The sequence below is a fragment of the Phyllobates terribilis genome, unplaced genomic scaffold (assembly GCF_046119375.1).
Source record: "Phyllobates terribilis strain yellow unplaced genomic scaffold, ASM4611937v1 Scaffold_13__5_contigs__length_258822181, whole genome shotgun sequence".
Taxonomy (NCBI): Eukaryota; Metazoa; Chordata; class Amphibia; order Anura; family Dendrobatidae; genus Phyllobates; species Phyllobates terribilis.
In genome coordinates, this window is record NW_027362773.1 from 101,929,464 (window position 1) to 101,955,519 (window position 26,056).

General features: G+C 42.3%; 1 protein-coding gene across 1 annotated transcript in view; it reads right to left on the minus strand.

The window, feature by feature from the left end:
- Positions 1–221: 221 nt before the first annotated feature.
- Positions 222–26,056, minus strand: part of LOC141174534 (capping protein, Arp2/3 and myosin-I linker protein 3-like) — a 92,847-nt gene continuing 67,012 nt past the window's right edge. Inside the window, exons 16-26 of the mRNA XM_073659470.1 lie at positions 14,974–15,078; positions 11,848–11,917; positions 9,235–9,316; positions 8,721–8,817; positions 7,566–7,623; positions 6,616–6,788; positions 5,491–5,559; positions 3,881–3,974; positions 2,088–2,159; positions 1,100–1,171; positions 222–808 (exon numbers count right to left, since the gene is read on the minus strand). Of these exons, the coding sequence (XP_073515571.1) occupies positions 779–808; positions 1,100–1,171; positions 2,088–2,159; positions 3,881–3,974; positions 5,491–5,559; positions 6,616–6,788; positions 7,566–7,623; positions 8,721–8,817; positions 9,235–9,316; positions 11,848–11,917; positions 14,974–15,078 (922 nt within the window). The 3' untranslated portion in view covers positions 222–778. The remainder of the gene's footprint in view (positions 809–1,099; positions 1,172–2,087; positions 2,160–3,880; positions 3,975–5,490; positions 5,560–6,615; positions 6,789–7,565; positions 7,624–8,720; positions 8,818–9,234; positions 9,317–11,847; positions 11,918–14,973; positions 15,079–26,056) is intronic.

Consider the following 26,056-nt stretch of genomic DNA (forward strand, 5'->3'; position numbering starts at 1 on the left):
TCTGCGGGGGTGAGCTATGGTTTGTATTCTGCAGGGGTGAGCTATGGTTTGTTTTCTGCGGGGGTGAGCTATGGTTTGTTTTCTGCGGGAGTGAGCTATGGTTTGTTTTCTGCGGGGGTGAGCTATGGTTTGTTTTCTGCGGAGGTGAGCTACGGTTTGTTTTCTGCGGGGGTGAGCTATGGTTTGTTTTCTGCGGGGGTGAGCTATGGTTTGTTTTCTGCGGGGGTGAGGTATGATTTGTTTTCTGCGGGGGTGAGCTATAGTTTGTATTCTGCGGGGGTAAGCTTTGGTTTATATTCTGCGGGGGTGAGCTATGGTTTGTTTTCTGCGGGGGTGAGCTATGGTTTGTTTTCTGCGGGGGTGAGCTATGGTTTGTATTCTGCGGGGGTGAGCTATGGCTTGTATTCTGCGGGGGTGAGCTAAGGTTTGTTTTCTGCATGGGTGAGCTATGGTTTGCTTTCTGCGGGGGTGAGCTATGGTTTGTTTTCTACAGGGGTGAGCTATGGTTTGTTTATATATATATATATATGTATATATATATATATATATATATAAACACATTGGGAAGTTGACCATTTGCGGGAACAAATGTCCAGAGAATGATGTGAAATGATCTAGGATGTGAAATGAGTCTAGTCTTTGGTTTGGAGACAAAAATTTCTGCAAATATTAACCAATGATCTTTCTTTGGGGAGAGACTTCCTAATGCTAGGCGGGCATTTTTATGACACCGTTGATCTGCTTGTAGAGGGATCCATCAAGGAATCCAGGGTCACGTTCAAATCTTCTCCAATATGCTGGATCCTTTCTGAAAAATCAGTGAATAAGTTTATTGTAGAGGCCATCCAGGGTGTTTGGTTTGTGTTGGGTGCACAAAGATCGTGACTTTATAAGTGCCAACAATTGAACCATTTTAGTAGTAAAGGGTGGGATAACTGCAGTATTTTATGGGGGAAAAAAGGCCAAAAAAACAGCTTGAAAATGAAATAAAAGCATATTCAAACAAATTTCATTGCAGAATATCGCTGTGTGCGTGAGTAGAAAAGGAAAATGTTGACTCGTCTTCTATTAAACCCACTCCTAGTTTCCTTTTTGTTACCTTTTGCGATACAGCGGTATATAAGGTAATGGTATTGGAAAACTGATGGCTCCTTAGGAGATGATTGTGAACCTGGAAAAGAAAATATTTCATTACAAATTTGGAACAATGTGATTTCTATTTCCTTTGATTCATTTTAGAGAAACAGATGTAACATAGTACAGCAGGCTCTCAAAATACAATAATGATTGGATCTGGGGTGTCTATTCTACATCCAAAATATATATTTTTTTAAGTTGAATATACAATTTTAGGAAAACTTATAATTGTTTGTGAAGCTCCGAAAATGTCACCCCCGAGATAAGGAAAAAAGATAAACGAAATGAATTTTATGTTTTATAGAAGGCGCCTAATCTACCTATATATATATATATATTATACTTTATTAATTTCAATACATTGTATCAATTTTATTACACATATGGTCGATGACCCATCTGTTTCTATTAGCGCAAATATATTCTTAAGTATAAACAGCGGTCAGAAGGAGCGACCTACAACTGGTAATAATCACTTTCTACAATGATGGGGGCAACTTCATGGTTTGGGTCGGCCCATGAACAAGATTTACTACCTATCCAAGGTATAGGTAATAAATTTATGATTACCAGTTGTTCCACCATTGGGACCCCCATGAATCATAAGGATAGGGAACTTGTCTAAAAGAATAATAGTCCGAAAAAAAAAAAGAAGAGGAAGTCTCTTTCTTGAGTTGGTCATAAGGATACCCTGACAGCTTCCCCAAAATCATTATGACCCAACCATGAATTTCCATCATTTGTCATTGAGGGTTTAAAGGGACAAACCCTTAAAAAATGTGGCAAGTATATAGGGAAAATTTGACCTTGTCTTTCATTGGACCTACTCCTAGATTTGGCCTCGAAAAAACAATAAAAAAAAAATCAAAATGGTAAAAGTACCAAAAAAATAATTTGGTAACTTGAAGTATAACTCTGCCATCATGTCTTATACATTTGATTTTTCTTACCCCTTGAGATGCAGCGGTATGTCCAGTAACGTCATTGGAAAGTTGATTGTTCCTCATAAGACAATTTTGAATCTGTTAAAGAAAATATTTCATTCCGTATTTAGAGCAATGTGATTATTATCTGCTTTCAATAACATTAGACAAACTAGTGTAACATAATCCTGAGGTCTCAGCATATACAATATTCTTTTCTAAATCGACATCGATCATAGAAAATTCATAAAATGCATCGTTGTATATAAGATACAATAAACATCTATCTACGCAGGAAAAGGTCTCATAATCTTTAAATTGAATTTTGTCTCCTAATTTTAGAGCAGCATGATGTAATGACAGAGACCCGGATTCCAGTGATGTGTCACTTACTGGGCTGCTTGTTGTAGTTTTAATAAAATCACTATTTTAGCAGCAGGATATTATTACTAGAGGACTAGTTGTCTCATGCCTCCTAGTCCTGCTGCTCTGTTTAACCCTGCCCCCACCACTGATTGGCTGTTTTCTGACAAGGTACACAGAAAGCTGCCAATCAGTGGTGTGGGCGGAGTTATGCACAGCACAGCATTCAGAGAACTGCTAGATCAGCAGAAGAGAAAACTGATTTTATATTGGCTAGAGAGGTATAATCTCAGAATGTAATAGAGTATTTCAGCAAAAACATGTACACAAAACAGGACATACACAGAAGGCAGAGAGGGTAAGGGTGGTGTAAGGGAAGGAAAACGGGATAATTGTTGGGCTAAAAAAATTTTTTTATATATATTTTACACAAGTCTTTTTATGGGGGATGGGCTAGAAACAACTATTCAGACTGGCAGTGGCTTTCTTTTTTTCCTGCTTTTCTTAATGTATTCATTTTTTCATATATTTCACACATTGTGTTACCCATAAAGTCATGAAAAACCATTACAACATTTTAATGATTTTTTTAATATCTGATGTCCTCTGTAACTTGTGCTGGCATCTTATCCCCAGTTACAGGGCTAATTCAGAATTCAGCCTCCTGCCTGCACTGCAGAGCTTACCTGTGTCTGTTAGGACCCAGCAACTCCTGCTTCCTCCCAACACCTGGTGATCACATGATCACTGGGTCCGGAGGATTAAAGGGGTTTCCCAGGCTTAGGAAAACAGTCTGCAGTCACTCTCTGTGACTACAGACTGCTGAATCGTGACAGTATGCTGTGTGTAGCCTATCACGATTCCCAGTATTGCCACTGCGAGTGGGCGGTCATGTGACCACATGTATGTGATTTGCATACTTGAGGTCATGTGCTGTCTAGGCACGTTTGGCTTCTCTTAGAAGTAAATTCAGAACAGCTGGACACGTCAAGTTGGCATGTGACTGCAGCTATGCAAATAGAATACATGCGGTCACTTGTCTACCTGCTTGCACCAGTAATATCGGGGTATTGTAAATGCGTGTGCACCACACTCTGTTAAGATTCAGCAACTTTTGTCTCAAGCCTAGACAACTCCTTAAAGTGCTGTCAGTGCTATCTATACTGTATACGCAGCATTTGTTCTGCACTGTGGAATAGTGATCAGGAAGGAAGAGATGGTAATGAGCCATCTCTGCCTTCTTTATGTGGAGTCTGGCAGTACCTGACAGCCGGCTCCCCACTCCTGCAGCTGCATGATCTAACGCCTGCCAGAGCTGGAGTCCACATACACATAAAAGGAAATCCTTCTATGACATCAATAAAGGGCAAATGAACAGCGGATGTCGTGCACTTTAATAGTATAAAAAAATAGCATTTTACAGTTGGGAGTGAAATGAAAAAAGCATCCAAACAAACCTGCTGTAAGGCATCCTCTGTTTTTCTTGGACTCATTCGATATGCCTGTGATATGTCAGTCATTGGTAAAGGCATTGACATTAGTGTAAAATTCCTGGAAAAAAATGTTAAATTGTTTAGAGAATTAACCCTTACAAATGCACAAGCATGGTCTTGTCCTGTCATCAGTGCTGTGTGTGGCTGCCAACTAGTGACTATTCAGGGGACTGAAACCTGAGGATTACCCTAGCCTGATTTTTCACTACTAACTAAACAGTATCCGGCTTATGCGCTACTGCAAAAAAAGTTTGGGAAGGGGACGGGATTCCCGCTCCAGCATCAGCATACCGCTCAAGCTTCCTGCCGCTTGTCTCAGTGTCACCACGACTCAGTCCAGAGGATAAAACACTGCGTCTCCAAGATGCCGATACAGGTAAGAAGTATGGCGGAGCCCAGGGCCCTTAACTCTCTGCTCCGCTACTTGCTCTGGTAAGTCTGTGGTCTACCAGTGGTCTGCAGTGCCGTAGGCAACGCAATGATACCACTTAATTGGGCCACCTGTGCCCAACCGCAGGGTTTATGGAATAGGAGGTGCACCCTGACACTTGTCATGGGAGCAGGGTTAGGTGGTTTTGACATGTGGAGGTGTAAAGGGGACATTATTAGTGTGCGGAGGCACAAAGGGGGCATTACATTTGTATGGAGGCACAAAGTGGAACATAATTATTGTATGAGGCACAAAGAGGAAGCTAGTTTTTGAATGGGAGACATTGACAAGGAGACATGACTTCTGCGTGGCGGCACTATAACGGTGTGGTGGTACAAGTGGTGCACTGTTAGTTCTGTTGAGCACAATACTGGTGTATGACAATGGGGTGTGGGATTTGTACCGTGTATGGCACTATGGGGTATGTTTAGAGGTGGGTAAAAGTGATGAACCAAAGATTTGTGTGTGTTAATTTCTGCAGAAACAAGAAGTGGATGGAAGAAGTTTTCATGACGGTCTTGGCCAGATAGAGAAGAACAGAGGAAATGAATGATATGCAAAAGAAATAAGGAATAGAAACTATTGTGATACAGAAGTCAAGAAAAAAATCCCTTGATTAGTGATTAGCGAGTATGCTCGCTATTCGAGATTTACGAGTATGCTTGGGTGTTTTCCGAGTATCTTCGGCGTGCTTGAATGTTATATTTCAGTCACTCCGTGTGCATGATTCGCGACTGTTTGACAGCTTTAATACATGTGAGGAATGCCTGTTTGTTAGGCATTCCTCACATGTATTAAAGCTGTCAAACAGCCGCAAATCATGCACACACACAGACTCAAACATAACATTTGAGCACGCTGCAAATACTCGGCGAGCACCCGAGCATACTCGTCGAAAGGGTTAACAGAGCACACTCGCTCATCACTACCCTTGATCCCTTAGTGATGAGCCAAAAACCTCAGTGGGTTACTTTCTGCAGAAACAAGAAGTGGATGGAAGAAGTTTTCATGACGGTCTGGGCCAGATAGAGAAGAACAGAGGAAATGAATGATATGGAAAAGAAATGAAGAATAGAAACTATTGCTATTGCTATTTTACTCCATCTAAACTATTTTTAGATGGAGTAAAAATATGCATTTTTACCTTTTTAAGGCATTTGCCACATCCAGGAACCCAATAAATGTTGTATTATTTCTGTCCCAAATTAATGTTCTGTTGGGAGGTAAAAACAAACACAATGAAACTAATAGTAGGAATATGGTGATAATTAATTTAGAAAAGCGATTTATTATTAAGCTGAATGCAGCTGTGTAAGAAGAGGAAGAAGGCGAAATAGGCCACGGCCCCACTATCAGTATTCGGTCAGTATTTTTTCTCAGGAGTGGAAGCCAAAACCAGGAGTGGGTGATAAATGCAGAATTGGTGACTTGTTTCTATTATACCTTTTCTCTGATTGTTCCTCACCTGGTCTTGGCTCCCACTCCTGAGAAAAAATACTGACCGAATACTGACCAAATACTGATAGTGGGGCTGTGGCCTTAGAGTGTTTGTGCTCTTATGAAGACTAAAACCACAATAAGCCGCAATACACGAGTATTGCACCAACAAGTATTGCAGTATATTGTACACAGCAATTATGTGATCGCATTTTTGAGACGGACTAACAAAAAGTAATTAAAAAATGTAAAAAAATATTTCTAAATTCAAGTCAGCCCTTTTCCCATTTCATAAAAAATAAATAGATGGATTAACTGAACCCCATAAATAGAAAAATAAATAAACTATCATTGCAATTTTTCAGTGATTTCACCTCCCAAAAATAAAAACAAGGAATAAAAAGTAATCAAAAAGTAATACACCCAAAATGGGCACAATGAATTATCAATTATTTAAAAAAAAAATAACAGCTCACCCCCACAAAAAAAAAAAAACAAGAAAATAAAAATAGCATTTCAGAATAAGGCAAAACTAATTTTTATGTCTAAAATGTTTTTTTTTTAATTATTATTATTTTTAAAAGTAATAAGACATAAAAAAAAACCTTTATAAAGTTGGTATCACCATAAGTGCAGTGACCTGCAGAATACCGGTAATGTGATTTTTAATTAATTTGCACAACTGTTGAGAAAAAATATTACTAGGGCTCTTGGAAGATGGGGAAGGGAAAAAAAAACGAAAGAGAAAATGGGGTAAATCTAATGTTAGATGATTGATTATGAAATTAATGATATGTAGATGACTATTACTTATGATAAACTGGTCAGGCACCTGAGTTTTCTATTGATGTGTAAAGCTTTTGCCAATAGTTTTGCTCCAGGGTCTCCCATTGAGTTCCCACTTATGTCCAGCTGGGTAAGGTTGCTGCTGTTTCTCAGGGCGTGCAGAATAACGTGGATCCCTGACTTTAATCTTGAATCAGCCAGAGACAGAGAATAAATTGTCTACATTTAAAGAAAAGAAAATAATGTAAAAAAAAAAAAAATTTAGGTGATATAGGAAATATTTCAGAAATTAATACAATATACAGTATAATACTCACAAAATATTAAAGCGCCTAAAGCAAAAAATATTAAGACAAAATTGACTTTTTTTTTCCATTGTGTTTTTTTCAACAGGTGTCGTCACCAAAGTCTGTTTTGATCATTGCATTTTTGCTGAGTTTTTTTTTTTTACTGCGTTTTTCCCTTTTTCTATGTGTTTTTGATGCAGATTCAGGGTTGTAACTAACCAGAAATTCCTAGCTAGTTTGTGAAAAATTTTGATGCGTCATGTAATAAAGGACACCTCCTCTACGATACTTTATCTACTATAATTTGTTAGGTATGGGTAACTTTGTCTTTGTGGGCATCCTCTTTAAAGGGGTGGTCCAGGACCTTTATATTGATGGCCTATCCTTAGGATAGGTCAATATTATTTGATCGGTGGCGGTGCTACACCCAACTAACTGTTCCCGATGCCGCGCCACCGCCGGCCGGATGTGCTCAGTTGTACAGGATTCCTAAGCAAGGTCATTAGAACAATGAGTCATTTTCTAGGTGTGAGCAGTTGTTGAAACGTTCAACCATTAATGTGTCAATGTTATGTCGTTTAAGACCTGGCCAATCCATTAGATAGCATAGACAACTGCAGGAAGCATACCAAAAAGAAAAAATCAATATAAACTTTCTAGAGTTGTTATATTGCTTTCCAGCTTACACCATGGCATATTAAATACATACACAGTCGTCATCTTGCAACAGCTGAACAATTCGGTGAAGTATGTCTGTGACGGAAGTGCTAAAATAGAAAGAAAAATTACTAACGACGCTTGTAAAAAATGAAGAACGGTGCAACAAAAATATAATCTATAGCATGTATTCTGTTACTATTCTAAAAATAATGCTTGCAGTGTGAATGTATTTTGATGCAGTTTATGGGCATTAATATTCATTAAATGACTTAAATGTATAAATATCACATACAGCAAATACAGACATTGTTGACTCCCAGGGTAGCTTAAAGTGAAAATGCGGCTTGCAGTGTAAGTTGTGAGGGGAACAATATGACAAAATAAATGTATATAAAAAAATACCTGGAGGGATACTCATAAATGCTATGATATAACTTTATTCCTTCATTCATTTTCACCCATCTGGTATGTAGTTAGAAGTATGATCCAAGTATCAGATTTTATCTCGTGGGAGTGTGCCTCCCAGTAATATAGGCTGGATGTGAGCTCTGTGTGCATCTAGGATGCTGTGGTCTCCATTGCCTTCTATCCTGTACTTATTTCTTCCTTGTGTTCTTTCCTCCTTTTTTCATAGCCTATTGTCCTCTGCCTTCCCTGAGACTGCACTTGCTCTCTTCCCTCTCTACATTTTAGAGATCTGTGTACACTCTTCCTCCTGCTATCTCTAACAATGAGAAAAGGGATGAGCAAAGCAGAAAGAGCCACCGGGAGAAGGAGCGCTGCAGATCACTAGAGAAAGGACTTTAAGGCACTGTGCAAAAGCAAGGTATTAGAACATTCTAATGAAGACTATGTGGAAAGCTGCTTAACTTTGCATTTAAGAAGCAAAAAGTTTTAAGCAAATGTGTATGTAGCCTTTAAATAAGCACACACTTCTGTGATAAATCAAGACTCGTCTGGTTATAATCTAGTGATATGAAAGTATATTAAAAAAAATTACATTTTTTTACAATAAAATAAATTAGCTTCACGCACAATGCACAACCCTTTTATCTAGTAAACTAAATTTGGGAGTACAATAAATATTCAGAATTTTAATGATGCCGAGTCCCTGTTCACATGAACATTTATCTTGTCCTCAGATGTTCTTTGACAACCACAGAACAGAATTACCTTATTAAATACATGAATGTATAATACTCACTTGAACTTTGAATTGAAGTTTTTGCCCAGAGACAAATGTTTTATGGATTTACTTCTTCCAACTGATAAGATGAGTGTTACTATTTCAGAGTTAAAATCTACAGGATAAAATAAATCATTACTAACAGGCTCCTATCGGCCCAACTGGGAAGCGGTGAATCCCCCGGCGCGCCTCTCTGCAGGAGTAAGCCAAGCCACGTAAACCATATGTCTATATATTATTTGTCACATCCTCACCCAAGCTTTCTCCCCAGATACTGTAAGATACTATAATATAATATTATTCGCTTCTGTATTGGGTTATGTTTCACTTTTTATCTGCAAATACTGTTATTTTTCTCTATAAACTGACTTCAAAATTAGCTACAAACATATTTTATAGAAATGGCCCAATACTGAGAGGTAGCCCAAAATGAATCCGTTCCACCCCATAAACATCCGCCATTTTTATCCATCATCCAGTTATTGTATAAACTACATGATTCTTTTATTTTACCCACGTGTACACTACATACCATTAGCAGATATATCCAGTGAGCTCACAGAAGTGACATCAAAGATCATGTCTTGTATCACTTGTGCACCAGATGACCCAAGCTTAGAAAATAAAGAAAAAAAAAGAACTTTCTTTACAAAATGTTATTTAAATCTACAGAAATTAAAATGGGAAAACTAATTTGAAACAATGGGCAGAGTTAATGGGGAGGACAAAACTACAAAAGGCCTCTTTCATGTGGCAGTATTTCGGTCAGTATCTTGCATCGGGTTTAGTACTTTTTTTTACTTTTTTTAGTGCTTTTTCCGGTGGGTTCCAGGTGGAATTCACCTGAAAAAGACATTGTGTGCAAATACCCAAACAGAGATTACAGTAATTAAAAAATTAGTGGCACCAAGACCAGCGTTTCTAATGACCTAATGCACTACAACATGCAGGCACTAGTACTGTAGACACCAATGGCATTCCCAACAATTATATATGGCACATGCCCAACTCCACTCACCAGCAACAGTAGTGTTATTGCTTTATGCATTCCTTGTAATGTTTCTTTTTGTTTAAGCGTTTATGCATCTATTTATTTTAATATTTTATCATTTTGTTTGTTTCTATTGTTACATATGATCTTTATGAAGAACAAGCCGTTATTTACCCGAAATGCGTTAGTGTCCATCTGACTTAATTTAATATATAAATCATGACAAGAAAATTTATCCAAGTGCCAATGAATCAAGTAATTTCTTTAGTTACTAACAAGTAAAGTTGCACTCTGTAATGCTATAGCATGTAAACATGAGATATATAAAATTTGAACTGCAAATAGGAAAATACAAAGATACTTAGCGCATAAATTGACAAATCCATTTATGCCCAGTAGCAACAACAAGGCGATCTTCTTTGCTGGGGACCTAACCTAATGTGTTTCCATTCCTGGGCTGATAGCCTACATTTATATGGGTAAGCAGTGAAATAGAACAAACAAAAAATGATCAAACTGTCCAATTATATTTCAAAAATTAGAAAAACCTTTATTTAGAAAATTATGATACAGGTAAAATGGGAGAAAATGCATCCATACATTGTGCAACCTGTGCATAGAACGCCTGGAGGTGGAGCAAGTATCAAACCATAAAAGTAACAATATATTAGCGCTCAGAAGTGCCATATAGAGTGCCTATACAATTGGAACTCCTTAATAATACCTCTGATGAACGTGGTCCGAAACGCACGTCAGGGCGGACGTGTGGTTATGTGGAGCCCTCCTCTTGAGTTGCGGTGGTTTAAGGTATGGCACTATTTCAACAGTATGAGGTATATGAAAACGCTGCCACACTCTGCATACCTCAGCCTCATATACTCACCTGATATTTCTTGGTACTAATGAGGAGTTTCAATTGTATAGGCACTCTATATGGCACTTCTGAGCACTAATATATTGTTACTTTTATGGTTTGATACTTGCTCCACCTCCAGGCGTTATATGCACAGGTTGCACAATGTATGGATGCATTTTCTCCCCTTTTACTTGTATCATAATTTTTTAAATAAATATAATTGGACTGTTAGATTGTTTTTTTGTTTGTTCTATTTCACTGCTTGCTTATGACGATTAGTCCTGCATAGGTCCTAACATCTGATAGCAATAATACCAGGTTACAAACTATTTATATATTGTATATTGATTATGCTATTAATTCTTTCCATGAACAATTTTCATTTATATGGGTAAGTAGGATCCTGCTGTGATTAAAACCACCATAGGCTGATGGGTGTAGTGCTCGGTCAGAGAGCCTACATATACAAAGGAGAGGATACACATTAGGTTAGGTCTCCAGCAAAGAAGATCACCTTGTCATGGCTGCTAGGCACACATGGATTGACCAATTTATGTGCTAAGTATCTTTGTTTTTTCCTATTTTCTAGAGCAGTAATGCAATTCCAATTTCATATTTACATGCTATAGTGTTACAAACTGCAGCTTTATTTGTTAGTTATGTATGGCGGTAGCTACTCTTAGTGTGCACATGTTTAAACCTGTATTCTGTTAGGAAGTGATGTTCAGTCTTTTGATATTCCTCTAGTTACATCGGAAACTCCAGCGATGTTTGCACCTTCTATCGCACTCAATACTTGTTGTGCCTCTTCCACAACAAAAACCGGATGTCAACCAACCAAATTTTTACAGAATTTCACCCCATGAATCTCCTCCACTTCTTATTTTCTCTCCAGCACAATGTATCACATAAGTGACAATAGAATTGAATATAACACCAGTGCAAGTCTCATTTATTCCTACTAGGGCCCTATTTACACCTGGTTAGTATGTTGCATCCATGTTTACCTGAATGCCAAATGCAAAAATATATCCTAAGAAAATAGATAGTAGAAACATTTCGACTTCCTTTTGTCTGTGTGCATTACAGATTTAGCTTACAAAACACGGATGCAAAATGCCGACCAAATGCACAACTGTGAATTGATTTGCTTTTGTGAAGATGTGGAATCTTGGAAGAAAATACTTTTGCCTGCTAATTCATGGATAATCCCCCTTCCTGCCAAATTAACATCTTAAAGTTTATTTTTACTTATTTTACATTTTGTTATATATGATTGAAAATAATACTGACCATACCTCACAGTTACTAAGGTCCATGTGAAGATCAGATATTTTCTCATTACTTGCCAAGCCTTGGAACATTGCTCTGAATTAAACAGGAACAGAATGATCAAAATCCTTTTTGAAAATTATCTATAAATTAAGAGCATTTCTTTTCACCAGCTGATGACAGGGAGAATTACATACCGAGTGTCAAGAGCCAGTGGAGGATGAGCTATAAGGAGTAAGGGCACAGAGGAAGGTTTTAAAGGAGTTTTCAGGGATCTAGACAAATTTAAGCAGTCACTGTAGGTAACTGCAGATTACGGAATTGTGACAGTGTGCAAAGTGCACACTGTCAGGATTCTGCAGGATTCGCAGTGCAAGTGAGCGATCACATGAAGAGAAGTATGCGATTTGCACATCTGCAGTCACATGCAAACTAGATCTAGTCGGCACATGACTCCAACTATGGATATGACATACTTGCAGTCACATGATGGCTCACTCGCACTGCGGATACTGAGAAGTTGCACAGGATACAAAGTAGAATTGATGTGGTTGTCATGCATGTGGATGGTGGACCCACTGCACCACGGTCCTGGTTTACCCTTGGAGGGACGTAGCTAAACAGCCACCTAGTTTTCACTACAGCTCCTGATGGTGGAGTTAGGCTTGAGCAGCAGGTGACCGCCAGGTACCACTCCATGGGCAGTCCATGGGACTGCAGCAGCTGGCCCCAAGGGTCAGGATCAGAGGCTTGGACTTGGAGTCCAAGGCAGGACTGAATCCGGGAACACTTGACAGGACGGACACTGGTGCAGGTTCAGGTACTGCCAGTCCGGTTTCTGGTACCGTCAGAGCAGTTTCAGGTTCAGGTACCGCCGGAGCGGCTTCAGGTTCAGGTACGGCCGGAGCAGGTTCAGGTTCAGGCAACACAGAAAACGAGAACAGGTTCTGGGTTAGACAACACAGGTCTCAGGAAGAGATTCTGGCTAAGCGGGTTCTACAATAGGTTCAGGATTTAACAAAATAGGTTTAGGAATAGATTCAGGAATAAATTCTGGGACCTGACAACTAACTAGCAGGGATAAACACAAACTAACACTAAAGAGGGTGTTGTACAGGCACCTCCCTACAGGGCAGCATGCCTTAAATATTAGATGTCTCCCAGCTACTGGCTGGGGGCATCTTTAAAGTGCGCGCGCGCTGCCACCTTTAAGAATCAGGGAGTGCGCATGGACTAGGTGTGCCACTGAGAGACCTGCGCCATGTTCACAGGCCCATAGGACCAGGAAACCGTGCAGGGAATGGAGACACCACTGAGAGGCAGAGGTAGTGAGTATGTTGGCGTCTCTGCTGGGAGGAGAAAGAGGGAACATGCAGGGATGCCAGCATTAGCGTTAGAGTGGTTTTATAATCAACGTGTTTTGAAGTCTTCAGACTTCATCAGGATATAACCACATACAAAGGACATAGCTTCATAGTAAAAGACTTAAAGGGGTTGTCCACTACTATTAATAATTGACCATTCTATTTTTATGTTGAAAATAAGTATCTTTGTAAATACCTTGCTTTGCAGTTACTGCCTGTGAGCGGCGCTATCGCTGGCCGCTCACAGGCATCACGTGACCTCCGGCTGCAGTCGGCTCTGACATCCGCTGATGTCACGTCAAGTTCCGGCTGCAGCCTGGGGTCTCTCTCTTCTGCGTTCTACGGTGGATGCTGGGCTGTGGGTGGGGTTACCCCGCGCGTCACACCCGGTATTCACTGCACGCTCTCCCTCTCCTCATTCATTGGTAAAACGCGAGGTGGATGCTGGGTGTGACGTGCGGGGTAACCCCGCCCACAGCCCATCAGTCACCGCAGGGACTGCGTCACTGATGTCACGCCTCACTTGACGTGACATCAGCGGCAGGTCATGTGATGCCTGTGAGCGGCCAAGGATAGCGCCGCTCACAGGAAGTAGCTGCAAAGCAAGTTTTTACAAAGATACTTATTTTCAACATAAAAATAGAATGGCCAAATATTAAAAGTAGTGGACAACCCATTTAAATAGGAAGAACATTAGAATAAAGGCACCAAAAAAACTCCATGTGTTCTTTTTTGGCTCCTTTATTCGAATGTACTTCCCATTTACGGTAGGTCTGTTCCTATGAAGCTATGTCCTTTGTATGTAGTTATATCCTGATGAAGTCTGAAGACTTCAAAACTGCATCTACTTTGTATTCTATACAATTTTTGGGATCTCCATCAGCAGCACAGATGACCCACCTATTGGTTCTCATTTGGCATTACTGAGGAATCCAGACAAGGGCATAACTATAATGAGTGCAGGAGTTGCAGTTGCACCCAAACCCTAGAGACTAAGGAGCCCAAAATATCCTTTTGGCTAATATAAGAAGAACAATATTATTAAAGACCTGGGAAAGTTGGGGGTCCTGTTGGAAATTTTGCATTAAGTGCCCACAAGCTCCAAGTTATGACACTGTCACAAATCAGTACTCTGCAGTCACACAGAATACTGAAAATCCCAGTTACTCTAAGGCTGGGACTACTGGGTGACTTTGGTCGTGACACCTGTCGCACAGCAAAAGTTTGCTAGGTGTCACTGCTACATCGCGGCACAATACAAGTGAATGGGTTGCATTGTGATCCTGAGAGTGCAGCAACAACGACAAGCAAATCCAACTGCATCAGATTTTTTTGCAACTTACTTGTCGCTCTCGCAGTACCCTCAAGAGCCAAATGTGACTTCATTCACTTGTAGTGCGCTGCGATGTAGTAGTGACACCTAGCAAACTTTGTCCACGAGACAGGTGTCATGGCCAAAGTTAAAATGATATTAATAGAGAAATAATTGGTATTTTGAAGATTTCTATCATAGCGGCAGCATCCCTTTAAGGAGATAAGTTAATTGACTCAGTGTAGGGCCGGACTTACATGTCAGACATTCACGACCACGATGTCTGGGTTTCGCTGAAGCCTCATAGATGCTTTTGAGGTTGTTGAGTTCGGGTCAGGAGACGGGCGGCCATTATGGACACTGCGGTCCGTACTAAGACCGTGAATGTCGGATGCGTGAAATAGGCAATTACATATAGTAGTTTTTTTTCTACAGGACAGTCTGGTGAAGAGCAAAGCAAATAACAGGGAAAATACCTTAACGCTTGTGTTGGTAGTTTTGTCCCAGAAAGGATAAGATGTTTGAGAGAAAAGGCCTGGCTTAGAAACATGGTGATAGAAGGAGATAGATCTTTGACTTTTCTGTAAAATAAGTAGAAGACGAAATAATCAGTTGATATTAACCAATAATTTAACATGTATAATCTTACAATGAAAGATCACAGGCTTTTAAGGCATCACAAGGACTGGCCCTGCTGGGTTGCCATAGCAGCCAGAGGCCTAACCAAGGTCTTCAGGCCTGTCATGGCTGCACATCTGTTTAGGCTCAGCCTAAAGGTCCAGTAATGTGCATGTGTAGAGTGTATGCAGAAAAAAACACAAGGAAATGATGATCAAAAAGTCCAAATAATTTAAAATTGACATTGTTTATTAAATAGCTGTGAACAGGATAAGGGAAATGGGGAAACACAAATGTGAAAGTTTGAACATGGAAACAAGAAAACAAGGCAAGCAGGGAAGGGGCAAAGCCTGTACATGGCAACTATCTCACTTAATGTCAGAAATGACAATAATTATCAAGATACAGTACAGACCAAAAGTTTGGACACACCTTCTCATTTAAAGATTTTTCTGTATTTTCATGACTATGAAAATTGAACATTCACACTGACGGCATAAAAAGTATGAATTAACACATGTGGAATTATATACTTAACAAAAAAGTGTGAAACAACTGAAAATATGTCTTATATTCTAGGTTCTTCAAAGTAGCCACCTTTTGCTTTGATGACTGCTTTGCACACTCTTGGCATTCTCTTGATGAGCTTCAAGAGGTAGTCACCAGAAATGGTCTTCCAACAATCTTGAAGGAGTTCCCAGAGATGCTTAGCACTGGTTGGCCCTTTTGCCTTCACTCTGCGGTCCAGCTCACCCCAAACCATCTCGATTGGGTTCAGGTCTGGTGACTGTGGAGGCCAGGTCATCTGGCGTAGCACCCCATCACTCTCCTTCTTGGTCAAATAGCCCTTACACAGCCTGGAGGTGTGTTTGGGGTCATTGTCCTGTTGACAAGTAAATGATGGTCCAACTAAACGCAAACCAGATGGAATAGCATGCCGCTGCAAGATGCTGTGGTAGCCATGCTGGTTCAGTATGCCTTCAATTTTGAATAAATTCCCAACAGTGTCACCAGCAAAGCACCCCCCACACCATCACACCTCCTCCTCCATGCTTCACGGTGGGAACCAGGCATGTAGAGTCCATCCGTTCACCTTTTCTGCGTCGCACAAAGACACGGTGGTTGGAACCAAAGATCTCAAATTTGGACTCATAAGACCAAAGCACAGATTTCCACTGATCTAATGTCTATTCCTTGTGTTCTTTAGCCCAAAGAAGTCTCTTCTGCTTGTTGCCTGTCCTTAGCAGTGGTTTCCTAGCAGCTATTTTACCATGAAGGCCTACTGCACAAAGTCTCCTCTTAGCAGTTGTTGTAGAGATGTATCTGCTGCTAGAACTCTGTGTGGCATTGACCTGGTCTCTAATCTGAGCTGCTGTTAACCTGCGATTTCTGAGGCTGGTGACTCGGATAAACTTATCCTCAGAAGCAGAGGTGACTCTTGGTCTTCCTTTCCTGGGGCGGTCCTCAAGTGAGCCAGTTTCTTTGTAGCGCTTGATGGTTTTTGCAACTGCACTTGGGGACACTTTCAAAGTTTGCCCAATTTTTCGGACTGACTGACCTTCATTTCTTAAAATAATGATGGCCACTCGTTTTTCTTTACTTAGCTGCTTTTTTCTTGCCATAATACAAATTCTAACAGTCTAGTCAGTAGGACTATCAGCTGTGTATCCACCAGACTTCTGCACAACACAATTGATGGTGCCAACCCCATTTATAAGGCAAGAAATCCCACTTTTTAAACCTGACAGGGCACACCTGTGAAGTGAAAACCATTTCCGGTCTGCAAGGATCTCTAGGACCAGCAGAAACAACCGGAACCCCTGGAGAACTACATGTCCCAGGTTCACCAGAAGCTGATACGTACCAGAACCAGGAGTCACGGAGGCCCCGCAAGCAGGGAGAGTGACCTCCAACAGAAGGCCCTACCACAAGGTCAGCAGGTGCTAGACAGAGACTAGTTAGGCCTAGCTCCAGGCAGGTCATAAACTTACCAGGAAGAGGCAAGAAACAGGAGGCCCTACACTCGCTCACTGGGGAGAGTCCTGAAATGCACCCCTCACCCTACAGTGCTCCGGATTGTGCCTTGAATACCACCAGTAAAAGGTACTGAAGTGACTATCGTGTCTGTCCCTGTTCTTACTCTGACCCGGCTGGGTCTCCTCTGTCCTGCATCCCTGCATTCCCTCTACCTACGATGCCCTGAGGCCCAGCTCCACCTGTGGGGAGCTACACCATCTTAGCTGCTGGAATACCGGCCTCAGAGGACTGCTGCAGCGCTGGTGGTCCTCACCAGAAACCGCAGGTGGCGTCACGAACATTCCCCTTTCCCAAATAAACTTTCCCCCCTTTTCTTTCAAGAGTGACCCCAGGGTACGGGCCCGGGAGCCGGCCACTGCGGCATCCCCCAGCACCGTTAACTAGGCCTGGGCGCCGAGTCGCCCCCATCCCCTGGGCGCGTCATCTCATGAAGGACTGGCGCATATATTCCAACCTATTTATACAGTTTGGGGGAAAATATAAGGGGAAAAAAGCAACAAAATCTACATTAGCAAGATGGGTCAGATCAGTAATTAGTCTAGCCTATTTAGCTGAGGGGAAGTCCCCTCCAGAAAATATTAGAGCCCATTCTACCAGAGCTATGTCCGCATCATGGGCAGAAAGAGCAGGGGCATCTGTGGACCAAATCCGCAAAGCGGCAACTTGGACAAATCTGAACACCTTCTGTAAACATTATAAACTGGACATTCTATCGGGCCAAAAGATGGCCTTTGGAAGGAAGGTCCTCCAGGCAGTGGTCTCACCCTAAAATGTATACTCTGGTATTCTCCTGATGGTGCTGTCAGGAGGGACGTCCTGGAAAGTAGGCATTAGACCTACCGGTAATAGGGTTTCCGGGAGCCCCTCATGACAGCACCCATTATGTTCCCTCCCTAAATATTCCTGAAATGGCTATGTGAAATTAACATAGATTGTTGAAAGGCAAATAAAATAGAGTTGCATCCATCCTGGTGTGGTACTTGAAAAATCACTGGAGTTGGGGTGGAGGGAGGGGCCTTTTAACCTCTTGTGTGTTTCCTGTCCCTATCAAGGATACGAAGGTTGACCTCCTGATGGTGCTGTCATGAGGGACTCCTGGAAACCCTATTACAGGTAGGTCTAATGCCTACTTTTCCATTCTCATTCTGAGCTCCGCTGTGCTGTCTTGTGATCACTGACCAGATTTGAGCCGACCTTTCACGTGAGGAGGTCATAAATCAGCTGAGAAGAACTCAGAAAAAGCTGTGACAAAGTCTGGGTCAGAACGAGCTCTCTGACGTATTCTAAGTTTGCAGCTAGCAATGTGCAGAGAGACAGCCTGTAAAAGTCAAACCATGCAATATTTTTAAATTAAACCAAATTGCAAAATTAATTTTTTGCTTATTTAATGCTTTTATGTAAAAAAAAAACAAGAAACAAATAAAAACATATTTGGTATCGCCATAATCATACTGACCTGGAGAATCATGTTGCCAGATCATTTTTACTGCACAGTGAACACATTAAAACAAAACCCAAAAAGCAATGGTGACACGAACCCAGTTCTGAGACCCCCCATAGACTTACATTGAGAAAGTGACTTCCTTCCACACAGAAGGAGCTGGTTACAAATAAGGTCATTTTATGCCGCATCAGAATGGACGGCAACCGGTGTCCGGTATATGGTTATGGGGTGAGCTGGTTAAGCTCCTCTGCCCCCTATGTAGCTCACTCACTCCACTTGCCTTTGGCCACGCTTGGGCCCTCACTAGGTTTCCCACTGGCAGTAGGCCTTGCTACTCTTCACCGCTCTTATGGCGTCGGCACGCCTTAGACTCGTTAACTTGAGCTTCACTCTAGGCTTTTTCACTAGAGGAACTGAACTGAGAACTCTGTCCCTCTCTGGCTCTGAGCAGGAACTCTGTTCTCTAGACTGAGCTCGACTCTGCATTCAGACCTGTACTTGCTGAACTCTCCAGAGGAACTGACTGCCTAGCTCCACCTTCCCTTTTTATATCCCTAACGGGCTCCCTCTGGTGGTCTGAGGTGGAAGGTGGAGGTGTGTGTTTGCTGTGAGGGCCTCTTGTGGAGGAATCCGTCCATGCACCCCTCTAGGATCTGTGGCACTAATGCGCAGCAGGGTGCCACAGACCTCTAAGTATTGTAGAACTACTCTCCTGACATCACGTGAGTGGAAGGCTAATTCCTGATCATTCTTATAGTCGTGACAAAAAGAGGGTAGGACCACCTCCTGATTCATATGGAAAGGGGTAACTACTTTTGGTAAAAAAGCTGGGTCTAACCTGAGGATAATACAATCGTCTAAGCATTTCAGGTATGGGTCTCTGATTGAAAATGCTTGAATCTCCCCTATCCTTCTCGCTATGGTTATTGCGACTAGGAACACTGTCTTAAGTGAGAGGAACTTTATGTTCGATTCTATGAGAGGCTCGAAAGGCTTGTTGCATAGCTCTTTAGGACCATGTTTAAGTCCTATGTTGGGATGTGGGATTTAATTGTTGGTCTTAACCTTGTTGTAGCCTTAATGAATCTTTCTACCCATGGATGGTGAGCTAGCGGATAATCCATGAAAGTGCTCAATGCAGCAATCTGTACTGTTAATGTGCTGGGTCTTGGACCTTTTTCAAACCCTGTCTGCAAGAAATCTAGTATTTTAGGGAAGTCTGGAACGGAACTCCCAGATGCTGGTTGATACTGTGAACAGAATCTCTTCCAGATTTTTGTATAGATGGCCGATGTTACAGGTTTCCTACTATTTTGCATGGTTGAGATTAGTTCGTCTGATAGGCCCCTAGATCTCAGGATCTGCCTTTAAGGGTCCATGCCGAAAGCTGGAGAAACTTCACATCGGGATGGAATATCGGGCCCTGAAACAGCAAGTCCTACCTCTCCAGAAGGATTACTGGATCCTCCAGGGACATTTTCTTCAGTAAGGGGAACCAACTTCTCTTGGGCCACAAAGGTAGGATTATTATCACCCTGGCTCGGTCTTCCTGAATCTTCTTTAGTACCCACGGTATCAAGGGTAAAGGAGGGAATGCATCTTCTAGATCCATGTTCCATCTTTGAGATAAAACATCTATCCCTGCTGGTCTGTCTTCTGGATTGAGGGAGAAGAATTTTTCTGCCTTTGTGTTTTTCAGTGTGGCGAAAAGATATCCCATTGGGGAATGCCCCATCGATGTGTTACCTGACGAAACACCTCCCAGTTCAACTCCCATTCTAACTGTAGAACAGTTTCTCAACCGGGGAAGTCTGCTACTGTATTGTAGGAACCTTTTAGATGCACTGCAGATATTGAAAGGACCGATCTTTCTGCCCACTGGAAGATTTTTCCCACCAAGGATTGTAGAATGTGGTGACGTGGACCGCCCTGATGTTTGAGGAAAGCCACTGATGTCATGTTGTCCGTTAAAACTGTGACATGTTGACCTTTTAGATGTTTTGGACACCTTTTCAATGCCTCCCAGATGGCCAGAAGCTCGCTCAGATTTGATGATCTGGGACGATCCTGCGTCCACCAGGTACCTTGCAGGTATTGACTGTTTACGTGAGCCCCCCAGCCTCTGCTGCTCGCATCGGTAGTGAGAGTCACGAATGGGGTTAATTTCCACATGACTCCTTCCTGTAGGTTGGCCTCGGAGGTCCACCAAGTCAATGATCTTTTGGTTACCTTCGATAAGGAAACCCTTTTGCCCAGATCGACCATTTTCCGATTCCAGGTTGATAGTATTGATTGCTGCAATTGTCTAGAATGGAATTGGCTCCACTTGACTTCCGGTATGGAAGCTGTCATGAGACCCAGGATTTTCATACATTCTCGAATGGCAACTTTCGTCCTCCTCCTGAATTTCTTGATCTTGGCCTTGAGCTCTGTCTGTTTCTTTTCGGGCAGAAACTACATTTGTTGTTCTGAGTCTAGGATTGCCAAAAAAATCTTCCTTCTTTCTGGAACAAGATGTAATTTTTGCCAGTTTATAATCCATCCTAAATTTGTTAGGGTCAGGATGGTTGATGTTAGGTTGGTTTTCAGCTACTGTGGAGAGTCTGCCAATACCAGGAAGTCATCTAGATATTGAATGATTAATATTCCTTGTTCCCTGAGGAACGCTATAACTTCGGCCATCAGTTTGGTAAAGATACGTGGAGCTGAAGATAGGCCAAACGGAAGACAAGTGAAGTGGTAATGTAGAATGGTGTCTCCTTCTTTTTTAGTGCAAACCGTAGAAATTTTTGATTGTGACGGTGAATTGGGACATGATAATAGGCCTCTTTGACATCTATTGTACACATCACCATGTTGTGTCCGATTAAGGGAATTGTCGACCTGATTGATTCCATTTTGAATTTTTTTAAATGACTGATTTGCTTAGAGACTTCAGATTTATTATGGTGCGATAATCGCCCCCCGGGTTTTTTTATTGAAAAAAGACCAGAGTAACAGCCCAGGAACTGTTCTGCTTCTGGTACTGGTATCACTGCTCCTGAGTTTATCAGTTTTCTCACGTCTGTTAGCAGTCTTTTGGAGACCTGGGTGGATTGGGTTGTTGTCAGGTGAAACCTTCCCTGCGGGATCTGTCCGAATTCTATCTTGTAGCCCTGTGCGATAGATTGGAGAATCCATGGGCTGTTGGTAATCTTCATCCATGCTCCGTGGAAATGTTGGAGTCTTCCTCCTACTTTCCTTGTGTCATCTTCTACGTGTGTTAGCACTTGTAGTGGGAAGGGGATTCCTCGAGATACCTCCCTTCTGGTAGCTCCATCTACCTGACTTCCCTTTTCCGGAATATTCTGGCTTTTGCTGGTAACAAGGTTTCTGAAAGTTTCTCCTCCGGAAATCCCTTTTTTTAATCTAAGGCTTTCTCCAGTATTTCATCCAATACTGGACCAAACACCCGGACGCCTGAAAAGGGAATGACACACAATTTACTTTTAGAATGATTATCTACTGACCAGGTTTTTAGCCATATTGCTTTTATGGATGCAGTAGAAAGGGCCCCATTCTGAGCAGCAAATCTTATTGATTCTGCCGAAGCGTCGGCGACAAACCTTGTTGCCATCTTAAGTAGCGGAATTGAGTCGAGGATCTCTTCTCTGGATGTCTTCCTCCTCAGGTGGTCTTCCAGCTGTTCTAGCCATATGCTCATGGATCTTGCCACTGAAGTGGATGGATGCAATATTGGCTATTATTATCGCCGCAGATGTTTCCCAGGTCTTTTTAAGGAGATTGTCTGCCTTCCTATCCATTGCATCCTTTAGAGATGACGAATCCTCAAACGGGATGGATGTTTTTTTCGCTACCCTGGCAATCGGTATATCATAATTTTATGTCTTCTGGTTCGAATGGTAGGCGAGGTCTGAAGCTTCTGGGAATTACTAACTTCTTCTCTGCGTCTTCCCACTCTTCCAGGATCATTGCCTTACTGTGATTATTCACGGGAAAAACCTTATTCCTGCGGGTTCTCAACTCCCCAAACATCTCATCCTGCACTGATGATGGTTGGTAAGTGTCTTCTATCTGCATAATGTTTCTTACTGCAGTTAACAGTGTATCGGTATCTTCCCAGAAGAGATATTTTTTCTTCTCTTCTGGGGGGTTAGTGATAGAGTCTTCCCTGTCCCTATCGGGGGCAAAAAAATCCGACAACTCTTCTTGCCCAGAAATGGACTCCAGCTCCTGACGTGGCCTCTTGAGATGGGGCGCACACTGAGGAGCTTTCGGAGCGACTAAGTCTGTGACAGTACTCTGCACTTCCTCTATTACTATGGCTCTTAAGTATGACATGAAGGAGGAATGTTCTTCTTTGACAACTTTTGCAATACAGGTAGAGCATAACTGTTTCCCGTATGTGTCCGGTAGTTTCTTGTTACAGATGGCACATCTCCTTTTCTTAGGAGCTGATGTCATCATGTCTTTTTTAGGTGTCTCCTTGTCTTGGACTGGAGGATCAGTCGGAGTGTCAGAACGACCAGTGGTTTGATCTGCCATTACTGGTGAGCAGGTTGACTGATAACCTTAGTCCCATCCCCCCTTAAATAGCTTTTCTCACCTGTCTTCCATCTGCATCGTCAGAAAAAAAGGCGTCTCCCCTTTAATTTTCAGTTTGGCGCCATTTTTTTCAAAATTTCCGGAAGTGCGTTCCACTGTGGAACGCACGCCGGCTACTAGAGCATATCGTATCCATCTGTAACCGGAAGTGCTGTCTCCGCCATCTCGCGGCACACGCTGGAGCTGTGTGCAGGGCTGCAGCTGCCGGAACCCAGAGCCCCCTTTGCGGGGGAGACAGTTCCACTCCTACTGGACAAAGGATGAGGAACCCCTGGTTTCAGCGGGGTATCAGCCTCCGGACCCTGGCAGGAGGGAGGGGAGGAGTGCAAGGACCCTGGCCCGATCCTCCTGCGCCCGGCTTCAGGAACTCCTGCTCCCGGTAACGTAATCCTCTTCTGTGTCCGTCCCTGATAGGGACAGGAAAAACACTGGAGTTGGGGTGGAGGGAGGGGCCTTTTACCCTCTTGTGTGTTTCCTGTCCCTACCAATGATATGAAGGACGACCTCATGATGGTGCTGTCAGGAGGGACGTCCTGGAAAAAAGAATTACAAACTCCCCGTTAGAACAAGCTCACTGATATGTACTTAATAACTCATTCTGCAGCGTGCAATGAAACAAAGAAAGTATAAAAGCCAAACAGTGCAAACATTTTTAATGAAGCACAATGGCAGTAAGCCCAAAATACATACATTTAGTTTAAAAAAATGCCCCTAAAAGGTGAACCATCCAAAAAAGAGCAGCAGTAGGAAATGTTCCAGTAATGATCCCATGGATGCAGTATATGCTGTAATATCTTTCCTATATCGGTTGGCAGGGACGTAACGATTGCAAAGGTCGAGACAGCAACCGGGCAAGTGTGGTTGAGGGTCCCGCCGACACCAGCGCAAACTTCAACTGGATGTGTGACCTCGGACGCTCATTCAGCTGAAGGGTCTGTGTGCTGCAATACATGTTGCCGGCCAATCAGAGGCCAGCAGCTGAGGTCGGCGTGCACGTGACTGGGGGCGTATGGCAGTGACTGTTATGATCTGCAACAAGAACTAAGGAAAGAAGGGGAAAGCTTTCCCTACAGTAAGACTAAGCTGCATCCCTACGATGTAGCGGGCTGCCTGTTCCTAGCGAACAGACCCGCCTTAGTCCTAGGCTAGTCTGAACGAAGACCTATAGAATAAAAGGAAGGGGTCCCTAAAAGAACTAAGGACAGGAATAAAGAACAGAGAAAGTTGTTGCAGAAAACAAAATGTAAACTGACAAAAAGGTACTAGAGGTCCCAAAGGACCAAGCGAACTGAGAGATATAGGTACCAAAGCACCTGGCTAGCAAAACAGTCAAACAACACGGAAGTCCAGCACAGCCAAAAAGGCAGAGCTTGAATATACAGTAAAGGCAGATGGTCACGTGACAACAAAACACAAGATGTAAAGAACAAACAGGAGGGTTCTAAAAGTAACGTCATGCGCTCCCATCACTTGCACGCTGAAGTTGGCTGCCAGCTTCAAAAGAGGACGCTGTAGAATATTTTTTTTTTCTATGCATTAAAGAACAGCGGCAGAATGGGGGACATATACCAGGATAAGGAACATATTACCAGGATGGGGGATATATATAACAGGATGGGGAACATACAGTACAGACCAAAAGTTTGGACACACCTTCTCATTTAAAGATTTTTCTGTATTTTCATGACTATGAAAATTGTTCATTCACACTGAAGGCATCAAAACTATGAATTAACACATGTGGAATTATATACTTAACAAAAAAGTGTGAAACAACTGAAAATATGTCTTATATTCTAGGTTCTTCAAAGTAGCCACCTTTTGCTTTGATGACTGCTTTGCACACTCTTGGAATTCTCTTGATGAGCTTCAAGAGGTAGTCACCGGAAATGGTCTTCCAACAATCTTGAAGGAGTTCCCAGAGATGCTTAGCACTTGTTGGCCCTTTTGCTTTCACTCTGCGGTCCAGTTCATCCCAAACCATCTCAATTGGGTTCAGGTCTGGTGACTGTGGAGGCCAGGTCATCTGGCTTAGCACCCCATCACTCTCCTTCTTGGTCAAATAGCCCTTACACAGCCTGGAGGTGTGTTTGGGGTCACTGTCCTGTTGAAAAATAAATGATGGTCCAACTAAACGCAAACCAGATGGAATAGCATGTCGCTGCAAGATGTTGCGGTAGCCATGCTGGTTCAGTATGCCTTCAATTTTGAATAAATCCCCAACAGTGTCACCAGTAAAGCACCCCCACACCATCACACCTCCTCCTCCATGCTTCACGGTGGGAACCAGGCATGTAGAGTCCATCCGTTCACCTTTTCTGCGACGCACAAAGACACAATGGTTGGAGCCAAAGATCTCAAATTTGGACTCACCAGACCAAAGCACAGATTTCCACTGGTCTAATGTCCATTCCTTGTGTTCTTTAGTCCAAACAAGTCTCTTCTGCTTGTTGCCTGTCCTTAGCAGTGGTTTCCTAGCAGCTATTCTATCATGAAGGCCTGCTGCATAAAGTCTCCTCTTAACAGTTGTTGTAGAGATGTGTCTGCTGCTAGAACTCTGTGTGGCATTGACCTGGTCTCTAATCTGAGCTGCTGTTAGCCTGCGATTTCTGAGGCTGGTGACTCGGATAAACTTATCCTCAGAAGCAGAGGTGACTCTTGGTCTTCCTTTCCTGGGGCAGTCCTCATGTGAGCCAGTTTCTTTGTAGCGCTTGATGGTTTTTGCAACTGCACTTGGGGACACATTCAAAGTTGGCCCAATTTTTCGGACTGACTGACCTTCATTTCTTAAAGTAATGATGGCCACTCGTTTTTCTTTACTTAGCTGATTTTTTCTTGCCATAATACAAATTCGA